Source organism: Colobus angolensis, unplaced genomic scaffold (genome assembly GCF_000951035.1).
Source record: "Colobus angolensis palliatus isolate OR3802 unplaced genomic scaffold, Cang.pa_1.0 Scaffold102, whole genome shotgun sequence".
NCBI classification, from domain to species: Eukaryota; Metazoa; Chordata; class Mammalia; order Primates; family Cercopithecidae; genus Colobus; species Colobus angolensis.
The window spans coordinates 3953967-3965409 of record NW_012111142.1 but is presented as its reverse complement, the minus strand read 5'-3'; the positions used below and the strand labels follow the sequence as shown (position 1 = coordinate 3965409).

At 40.6% G+C, this 11443-nt stretch overlaps 1 protein-coding gene across 1 annotated transcript in view; it reads left to right on the top strand.

Annotated features, from left to right (window-relative positions):
- INADL (InaD-like (Drosophila)) overlaps positions 1-11443 on the top strand; it is a 472039-nt gene that overhangs the window by 90785 nt on the left and 369811 nt on the right. Inside the window, exons 15-16 of the mRNA XM_011941560.1 lie at positions 7174-7308; positions 10967-11192. Of these exons, the coding sequence (XP_011796950.1) occupies positions 7174-7308; positions 10967-11192 (361 nt within the window). The remainder of the gene's footprint in view (positions 1-7173; positions 7309-10966; positions 11193-11443) is intronic.

The following is an 11443-nucleotide window of genomic DNA, read 5'->3' as shown; positions in this document are numbered from 1 at the left end:
TAAGCATTAGCTGCACTGCTTCTAGGAAGCTGTTAATCATGACACAAGAACAGTTTTCCCGCATCTAGGGAGACTTGCACTTTTAGGGACGGCTTTCTTGGCAAGTGCTTACTATTAAGATAATCACAGCTCTATGAGGGAGAAGCATTAAGCTCATTCTAGTGACCTTTCTGCTGGCCATCAATTGTAATATGAAGGGAGCATCAGTAATATTGCTTGTGTGGGAAACAAAAACACCAGGTCCTGCTCTCTGGTTTTGACAAAACAGATGGACAAATTTCACTTTATTTGTCTCTTGAGTTATATGTCCTGACCCAGAGAACATTTAAGTATGGTTTCTCCCCAACCACTGTATAATGAACAAATACAGTTTTTAAGGCAAGTGGGATGTACTGGGCTTTCCAAGAGTTATAGTGGATGTTACTGTTCAGTTACCAGGGCCGGTTCTTTGCTTTAAATATATTTTCTCCTATATTTCTAATAGAAACCTTATTGGTCAGCAAGCATTTTCCCCTTCCCATTTTTAATATGGGAAACTTGACTGTCAGGCAGGTAACGTAACTTGCCCAAGATCATATGCAGCTAGTAAGGGGGTGGAATTAGGAAACAAATCGAGTGCTTGCTTAGGCAGCACAAATACTAAAATGGGAACAATGCAGAGAAGATTAGCGTGGCCCCTGCGCAACAATGACGCACAAATTCATGAAGCGTTCCAGAACTATGAAAAAATAAATTTATTTAAAAAGTTTCAAAAAAGGAAGCAAATCAAGGGTTATCTGGCTTCTAAGCTTACATCATTCTTTTTTCTTCTTTTAAATTTTAAATAGATAATATATGGGCAAGACATACAATTTAAAAGGTATAGAAATATGTACTGCAAAAGGTAGTTTTTTCTCCCACCCTAGTCCTCTTATCCACAGAAGCAATGCTGTTATCAGTTCTCAAGGATGTAATTTTATACTTTGCTGCTCTCTTTTTAAGTGGAGAACGTAAGACACAGAATCAAATAACTATAGTAGCAGTGGTTACCTAGTAGTGCAGGAGGCATATCAGAAACATGAGAGGAGCTTTTTCAAAATACACATGCCCTATTTTAAGTTCCTCCTTGCTGATACTCTGATTCTGTAGGTTTGGGGTGAGGTTCCTAAAGGGAATTTTGATTCCTTTCTTGCCTCACTCCATAGAGAATTATTATTCAGATATTGCTAAAATGCCTCATGTGTGTTCTAACAGGATATTACTTCCTCAAGACAGATGGAGGCTTATTGGTAGGATGGCATTTGAACTATACTCTGAAGAATAGATTTGGAGTACAAATGAGTACAATGGGTATTTCAGGCGAAGGTACTACCGTGAACATAGGTAGGGGGAGAAAGCCAAGTGCAAAGCGTTAGTTCAAGTATCAAAAATTCAGATATATCACATGGGCTAGGCAGGAAACATAAATTATATCTAAAATACTAAATAGCAACTGATGTTTGATCTTGGTATTAGGTGACTGAAGAGAACTTTCAATTTACTACTGTACAACAGGGTAGCTGTTACACATGTTTTGAACATTCTGAAGTAAAATTTTGGAGGGGACCAGGAGCGGTGGTTCACGCCTGTAATCCCAGCACTTTGGGAGGCTGAGGTGGGTGGATCACCTGATGTCAGGGGTTTGAGACCAGCCTAACCAACATGATGAAACCACATCTCTACTAAAAATACAAAAATTAGCCGGGCATGGTGGTGTGTACCTGTAATCCCAGCTGCTGGGGAGGTTAAGGCAGAATCACTTGAACTCAAGAGGCAGAAGTTGCAGTGAGCTGAGATCACACCATTGCACTCCAGCCTGGGCAACAAGAGCGAGACTCTGTCTCAAAAAAATAAAATAAAATAAAATAAAGTAAAAAAAATTTTGGAGGGGTGAGAAAAACAAACATAAATGAAGCTCTAATGGATCGATTGTCTTGTATAACCTCTGAGGGAGGCCATCATGCTTGTGGTTTTCCATTACTTTAAAACTTGTAGCCTCATTCTTGAAAAGTTTGTTTTTTATTTATGGTAAATTTTTTTTATTTATGGTAAATTTAGTAACGACCTAATCTTTAAACATAAATGGCTATTTAATACTTTGTGTATGGGAGTTACAAGAACTAATCATGGATTCTTTCTGTTTTATTTTCTGTCGAGTTTAACATTTTTGGAAAATCCTTCCCCATCCCACTGACACCTTTTTGAAGCATTCCTTTCCAGAAGTTTCTTTTCCCCCTGAAGCAATATCATTTATATTCCCACTTAAGCATTTTGATATCCTGTTTCAATATCCTAAAAGTAAAGCTTCAGGCAGAATGAATGGCTGTAGTTTGTTTCATGATAGGTCTCGCTACTTGTGGGTAGAAGGCCTCAAGCCTTCTTAATCTCATTTGATCTTCATTTTTGCACTGACAGTAAAGCACACAATGGCCACACTTCCCTTGAATGCATTTCCTTGTATCCTTTACTTCTATCAGGATCATGAAAATCCTGTTGCTCCTTAACTTTGTCAGCTTAAATAGAACGCCTCACAAAGCACATTGAGTACGCATCAAAAAGCATGACATGCGGTGTGTGTGAAGGCACCAATCATCTGTTTCACCCACTCTGTCATTTCAGCACTTTCTGCTAAGAACTCCGCATACTGAAAGAGGTGGACAACTAAAAGAGACAGATGAAATGCTTGATTTGTTTAGTTGCTAAATGCAGCTGGGACAGGTAATTAAACAGTCCTGCTCCCGCAGAGAAGCCTGCAGCAATGTAACATGAAATCTTAGAAACCCAGCTGTACTCAGATTTAGATTCAGAACTAGTATTAGATAGGCATCCTTCCGATTGACAGATTTCGTAAACATCATTTCTGGTTTATTTGTTCAGCCTAATTGAAGATAGAGCATGTTTCATTCACCATTTAAGTTTTCTAGGGAGCATGTGGTGTTTACAGATACCTGGGGGAATAGCCTAGAAGGCACAGCCCGTGTCTGGAGGGCACGGGATGACATGGGTGAGCCTCTGCAAATCCTGACTCCAGCCATTCCACGGAGGTGGGAATGGGGGTCATCATATGAATAGATGCGGACTGGGAGAGGATTGGAACCAGTTCTTGCCTTAACCCTTTTACCTTGTATGAGGGCATATTATTATGTAAGTAGCAAAGATCTCTGTGTGTATAGCGGGATCTTTGTTTTAATTTGGGCACTTATTTCTATGCAGAAGTTGTTACCACCATTTACTCATTTGCTCAAACCAGAAATTTAGCAATTATCCTTTTTGCTCACCTCCCACAGCCATCCCCCAGTAGGCTTTTTTGTAGGGCTGACTCACCATTATCCCTCAAGTCTCACCTTAAGTGTCCCCTTCAATGTGGAGTCTGCTTTGACCACCTTTCCAAAATGGCCTCCATTAGTGGGGCTCTGATGTCATGACCCCGACTCCTTCCTTGTAGCCCTTAACACAATTAGTAACTGCTTCTTTTCCACACAATGGTCACACATTCCTTGGATGCATTTCCTTATATTCTTTGCTTGTCTTACCAAAACTGTGATAATTCTGCTGCTTGTTGATTGGTTGTTTATTTATGTATTTGCTTTGTCTACTTACCTTTTTGCCTATTTATTATCTGTCTGCCATGGTAGATGTTAGTTCTAGGAGGGCAAAGACTTCATCCTATATTTCCAGCTCATAGCCCAATGCCTTGCACATAGTTTATACCCTGTACATATATGCTGGATATCATGTCCAAACTATATCATAGATCAGTGGTATGCTGGTAAGTTTCCAGGTGGGGATGGGGGGCGGGGTGGGAAGGTAGCTCCAATTTGTAGCGTGTACCAATATCTGTGGTGTAAATATTCCCACCATGGCAGATACCAAGCTACCAAAATGGTGTTACTGATCAGTGAGTCGAGAGGCAACGCACAGTAGTGCTTCATTGCTGCAGGCTTCTCTGCAGGAATAGGGCTGTTTAATTACTTGTCCCACCTGCATTTAGCAGCTAACCAAATCAGGCTTTTCATGTGTCTCTTTCAGTTGTCCACCCCTCAGTATTCTTTTGAGTTCTAGTAGAGAGTGTTCCTCTCTGTACAGATATAGTAGATATAAATCACTTCATGAACATAGATATTAGTAAAAGAGTGAAAAATAATTAGGAAGTGATGGATTTTGAGTACTTGTTACATTTTTTTTTTATGTTACTGTATTTAATTAATTAATTTATTTTTTTGAAATGGAGTCTCTCTCTGTCACTCAGGCTGGAGTGCAATGGTGCATTGTTGGCTCACTGCAACCTCCGCCTCCCAGGCTCGAGGGATTCTCCTGCCTCCCGAGTAGCTGGGATTACAGGCGTGCCCCACCATGCTCAGGGAATTTTTATATTTTTAGTAGAGACAGGGTTTCACCATGTTGGGCTAGGCTGGTCTTGAACTCCTGACCTCAGGCAATCCACCCACATTGGCCTCCCAAAGTGCTGGGATTACAGGCGTGAGCCACCGTGCCTGGCCTATTTATTTATTTAGAGATGGAGTTTCAGTCTTGTTGTGCAGGCTAGAGTGCAATGGCTCAGTCTCAGCTCACTGCAACCTCTGCCCCCCGGCCTCAAGCAATTCTCCTGCCTCAGCCTCCCGAATAGCTGAGATTACACCCACTCAGCTAATTTTTGTACTTTTAGTAGAGATGGGGTTTCTCCATGTTGGTCAGGCTGGTCTCGAACTCCCAACCTCAGGTGATCTGCCCACCTTGGCCTCCCAAAGTGTTAGGATTAAAGGTGTGAGCTACCATGCCTTGCCTACATTTATTTTTATTAATTGTAACTTTATGTGGTTTAATTTTAAATAATAGCTGTGTTTAACAACAAGCTTGCAAAATCACTGAAAATTTAACAGTCTACTCTCAAGCCAGTATAAGCCCCAGCACCGCACTGGGGATGAGCTATGGTGGATCCACTGGTAACTCTCTGCCCTGTAGCATCTGGCTCATAAATAAGGAAGGAAGACAGCTGGCAGAGATGGGAGGTAAACTGTTAGTACAGAAACATTTTTCTGAGAGCTTTTCCTTACCTCCTTTCATGTCCTGCCACATGACACTAGTATCTCCTTAGTGTATCCATACCCATTATTTGGTACAATGACAAGAGAATGAAGTGGAAGCAGTGAGAAGAAAGAAAGCACAGAGAGGAAGCACAGAAAGTGCTGAAATGACAGAGTGGGTGAAACAGATGATTGCTGCCTTTACACACACTGAATGTCATGCTTTTTGATGCTTTTTTTTTTTTTTTTTAGACAGAGTCTTACTCTGTCACCCAGGCTGGAGTGCAGTGACGTGATCTCGGCTCACTGCAAGCTCTGCCTCCCGGGTTCACGCCATTCTCCTGCCTCAGCCTCCTGAGTAGCTGGGACTACAGGCACCCACCACTACGCCCGGCTAATTTTTTGTATTTTTAGTAGAGACGGGGTTTCACCGTGTTAGCCAGGTTGGTCTCAATCTTCTGACCTCGTGATCCGTCCGCCTTGGCCTCCCAAAGTGCTGGGATTACAGGCGTGAGTCACCGTGCCCTGCCGGAAAAACTATCTTAACCTTTCATTCAGAGAACTAGAACATTTTCTTGCCAGAGATGGTTGTAGATCCTGAAGTGCTTAGTGGTCAGGAGCACTTAATTTTCAGGAAATTATCCCAGGGCTAGCAGTCCCTCATGCCTGTGTTGAGGTCTTAGTCCGCCAGACTCCTTGCCACTTCACATTTGTCTGCATGTCTATAGTGAGACAGAAGTGAGCCTCAAATGTTGTCTGAAGGAAGGCCTGTGGCATTCTGGGGACTGAAAGCAGAAGACTGAGGGAGGTGGCAAGCTCAGGGATAGAGGATCACAGAGAAGAGGAAGAGAGCCACATGGTGGATGCACTGCCACCCTGTGTAGGGTTTTCTCCTTATAAAGTATAGTTCGAGGTAGGTCTGGTATTTTTAGGTATCAGACTGTTGATGCAGGAAATGTCGGTCATCATGAGTACCATTTACCCTATTTGAGATTATAAGGCCACAATGAGAAATCATTAAGTCTGTCTTTGAAAGTCAGGGGAATGGAGTTTGGTGAATGCCCTTGACCGTGACGACCAACAAAGATGAGTGCAACTAAGGCACTCATCTCTTTACTCGACATTGGCTAGAATTTCTCAGCCCTTGACTCGTATCTTAGCCCATATGAATCCTCATAGACTTAGAATGGATAAATGATTGCCTTTCCCAAATCGGAAATGTTTTCACTTAAGTTGGCTAGATGGAAAAGGACATCTTAAATGAGGCACTGTTTTTCATGGATTGGTTCAAATAACATTTAACGAGCCCATATTTAGTGCCAGGGCTGAGGTTATGGCGATTCAAGGTACAGACTCTGCATTCGGGTAAGGAGTGGAGGAGGGACAATCAAGAAACTAGGAATTCTCAATGTGGTGAAACCTCATCTCTACTGAAAATACAAAAAAATTAGCTGAGCGTGGTGGTGCACGCCTCTAGTCCCAGCTACTTGGGAAGCTGAGGCATGAGAAGTGCTTGAACCCAGGAGGCAGAGGTTGCAGTGAGCTGAGATTGCACCACCGTACTGCACTCCAGCCTAGGCAACAGAGCGAGACTCTGTCTCAAAAACAAAACAAAACAAACAAACAAAAAACAAACAAAAAACAAATTCTAAGCCTAGTATGTTGTGAGCTGTGATGGAGATGTGCACAGAGCGGTCTTGAACCCCAGATGGAGGCACATGAACTCAGGGCTTCCTGCCATGGCATTTAAGTGTGAGTAGAAGTTAATTAGATAATAAAGAAAAGTTAAGATGTTCTGGGGGATGGGGAGTCCCATAGAAAAGTGAAACACAGCATATATACTGGGGACTACCAGAAGTGTGGACTGCCTGGAGCTTAGAGTGGAAAGTAAAACTATATATGTCCGTCTCTTCATTTCCAGGGAATCTGGAAGGAAAAGAGGAGTGAGAACAAGATGACCAATGACTTCATATTTTACCTGAGGCTAATTTTCCCATTATTGTCCCCTTTTAGGATTTTGGTGCTCTGATTCAAGAGGTCGGGTTTTTCACTTCAAAATTGCAGTGGATGGAGGATGAATAGCTGGATGTGTCGTTGTCGTGTTTGATCATTGCTTTGTGTTTTGCTACAGCTGCTGCCTATTCACACTCTGAGGCTTGGTGTGGAAGTGGATTCCTTTGATGGGCACCATTATATTTCTTCAGTTGTTTCTGGTGGTCCTGTTGATACACTGGGTCTCCTACAGCCAGAAGATGAGCTGCTTGAGGTAAAATTTATGGGGAAAGAAAGACACAGGCAGGAATTTTTAAGTTTTAGAAAAATGTGTTCTCATCACAAATCACCTGAGTTATACTGTCACGAATTCCAATGTCATAAACATGGGAGGGTAGGGTATTGGAGTCCTGTTTTAAGATGTAGTAAGTTGCTTATTTTTAGAGGTTTTCAAGGGAATGGTATTGGGCTTCTTACTGCAGATTAATGCCCTACATTTTGTTAGAATAATTATGCTTTCTTTTTGGTCTTCTTCTTCTTATTGGCTGGGCACGGGCATATCTTTGTGGATATCATACATGATAATTTGTAGATTAGAGACTATTGCTGTAGTATGTAGTTATTAGGTGTTGACAAATGAGATACGTTTGTTTGGGAGAAGTGGAGGTATGAGTATAACCAATTTAATTCACTTTTTTTTTTTTTTTTTTTGAGACGGAGTCTTACTATGTTGCCCAAGCTGGTCTCGAACCCCTGGACTCAAACAATCCACCCACCTCAGTCTCCCGAAGTGCTGAGATTACATGTGTGAGCCACTGCCCCTGGTCCCCTTTTTTTTTTTTTTTTGGTGGCAAAATATATGTAACATGAAATTTACCATTTTAACCCTTTTTCCTTTTTTTTGTCCCTTTTTCCTTTTTTTTGTTTTAGAGTCTCACTCTGTTGCCTGGGCTGGAGTGCGGTGGTGTGGTCATAGCTTACTTCAGCATCAAACTCCTGGGCTCAAGCAATCTTCCCACCTCAACCTCCTGAGTAGCTAGGACCATAGCTGTGCACCACCATGTCCAACTAATTTTTTTAGTTATTTTGTAGAGACAGGGTCTGGCTATTTTGCCCATGCTGGTCTTAAACTCCTGGCCTCAAGCAATTCTTCTACCTCGGCCTCCCAAAGTACTGGAATTACAGTCATGAGCCACTACGCCTTGCCTATTTTAACCATTTTTAAGTGTGAAATTTGGTGGTATTAAGTATAAATCACTACTAATATGTGGTAGGTGCTAAAGAAATGTTGGCTGGATCACAGTAGAGCAAGTGTAGGTGATCCCAAACATCAGCTCAATTCTGTATGCTTTAGCCAAGACTAGGATCCCATGGGCCTACCACCTTGTAGAAGAATGTGCCATAATAAGGTAGTGTGAAGATTTTTTGAATTCTTAAATATAGATACCTGGTAAAAGAGCTTGAGATAAGGAAAGAAGCACAGATTTGGAGTCAGAAAAGCTACTTTCGGTCTGAATTGCTACAGGTTAGCATGTGTCCCTTGGCATGTCACTTGACTTTGTTGAGGATCAGTTCCTTCATCAATAAATGCCCACTTCACTATGAGCTTATAAGGATCTAATGAAATACCATCCATGTAAATTATAAAGCATTATCTCATTGCAGGGTATTGGCAATATCATCACTGTGAAAAAGGCATATTAACAAGCTTTATGGGCTGGGATGATGGTTGGATGTGGTAAAATAGTGGGGCCGCCCTTGTGCGATGTTCTGTACTCTGGAAGTGTGTATGTGTGTGTGCATTTTCCAGTCGAAAATTTGGGATAATCGAGATTTGATAGCACTTAGGAGGCTGTCAAGTTGATGGACCTTGAGAAATACTGTGAATTCTAAAATAAAAATTAGCTTCTTCTGAATAACCAAAAATACAAAATTTAAAAATCTCAGTATAGTTAGCTTAATAAACTCCTGAACTCAAAGTGTGTGGGGTGTGTGTGTGTGTGTGTGTGTGTGTGTATATGTGTGTGTGCTTAATGTACTCCTTAGAACTTAAAACCAGAAACACAAATATGCTTTGGGGTTAGAACACTGTGCCAAGTCTCATCCCAGAACAGCTATTTACAGCAGCTATAAATCCCCTTAGATAGGAGTTGGTAATGGGAAATGTGACCAATCCCTTTAGCAACAGAGCAGTGAGGAGGACTACCAGGCACTGGTATAATAATTGGAGACAATTCAAATGAATAAGTAATGAGATAAATAAATATTTAAAGGTACTCCAAGATAAAAACCTGAAAAGTGACTTTCTAATTTGTTGAAGTGAAACACAAACTCATACTCATGTATGGATAGAATTCCTGATCTGATTCTATCTCCTTGCATTTTTTTAGTATAAGTTACTACTCACTTAGTTGATTTGAGAACTTTGTGCACTTGTGACACCAGCTGAAATCATGGATACGGTGTGACCAGTGATGGGTACCTCCCTGCCTCTTCTTGTGTAAAGGTTGACTTGCAGTTATTCCAAGGAAAAACCTTTCATCAGCTGCTGAGCTTGCTGTCCCCTTACACCTCTTCATTTGTCCTGAAGACTTTCCAGTAGAGCTAGCTTCCTAAAGTGCACGCGGGTCTCTTTACCATGTGGTGGTTTCTTTGTAAATAATTAAGAGGCAGGGAGATATGTCTGACTTGATGGCTAAGTGCTTGATATGTTACAGGCTTGAGAGTGGTTCCCAGGGATGGTTGACCTGAGACTCAGCCTGCTACTGAAGGTTTCCAGCAACCCAGTGTCCACTTCCTCTCTGGTGCAGTGAAAGATTTATAGAAGGGCTTCTCCCAGTAAAGTCAGGCTGGCCAGTTATCTGAACATTAGCACGGCACCTATTAGAAATTAGCCAGACTAGAAATATCTTTAAAGCAAATAATGCTTCTCAACCCTCCCAGGAGGGTAGGAGTCAGATGCGAAAAGATTATTTGTTGTCTGGATTCTGTTCATGCCTCAGCTTTTTGGGAGTAGCAGACAGATCAGCTTTTAGAGACCTATAGTTAGAACTGACAGGACCCTTTGAGCTCAAGTCATAGATATGAAAAATTAGAATTATGTAGCCAAATCATCTTTGGTGCCAAGTATTATTGTTATGCACCAAAAGTAATATGAAATTTAGGTAATTTTTTGGTGACTAGAATTAATCATTAATAAAGAATACCTTTTTCTTTTAAACAATATGAGACACTTGAATAAAATTATTTTAAAAATTATTTTAGTATTTTCTATGTATACTTGATTGCCGTATAGCAGAGCATATAAGAATGTAACTGATGCAAAGTTATGTATATTTCTGTTCAATAGAAGTTATTTTTCTAGGATGGTATTAAGAGTGTATGAGATGTGAAAAAATATTGTGGACTGATGTTAAATTTTGACAGTCAAGTATTCTAGACTTATTAGCTATACTTTAAGTAGTAAATAAAACAGTTTTTTTTAACATCCTTAAATTTCTGTAATGGTATTCTTATAAAATGAAAATGCAAAGGGTAACAGTCTTAAAGGGCTGTAAATGATACTTAGTGTGTTTAAGGAGAGCTGAGTAGAGGTAGGTGAGAGAATATGACATTGGAGTATTGAAAGGAGAAACCACAGTGCTGCAAAAATTTAGGTAGATCCTTACCCAGTAAGGGCATACTCTGCATGCATTTTATACTTTATCCATCAAGTCATGCAAAGATTTAGCCTTAGATTTTAAAATTTTTAAGGATTTCTAACATTTTTATTTGCATATTATTTTATCATAATATGATTAAAATGAGTCCCCTTGTTTACAGGGGAAATAAAATGATGTCCTATTTTCATTTGGTAGATTGATATAAATAAGAGATTTTTGTTTTTTCATTTGGGGCTACCTCAGTTCTGACTTATCCCCTTGTCTTCCTAGGTCAATGGCACGCAGCTCTATGGAAAATCTCGCCGAGAAGCAGTCTCCTTTCTTAAAGAAGTGCCACCCCCTTTTACTTTGGTTTGTTGTCGGAGATTGTTTGATGATGAGGCTTCTGTAGATGAACCAAGGCGCACTGAAACCTCTCTTCCTGAGATGGAGGTACTAAATGAATATAGTGCGGTTCCCATAGGCATGCTCATTCATCAAAGATGCCCCGAAGACTGTACTGCAATATGAAGAGAGGGGAAACCATTCCGCTCTGCTCTTTTTTTACTTGACTAAGGCAGCAATGCATAGCTTTTCAAATTGGTCCTCTTCATTTAACATCAAAAAATGCTTTCCTTCCCTTTTCTTGACATGTTGGCAACATTGATGTACATGCATTTTGATTTTAGGGAATCTTTTTTTTTAGTAATTGCCTGGATTCATTACTTTTGGCTTCCAGTTCAACTCAGTTTGTCTTATATAATGTTA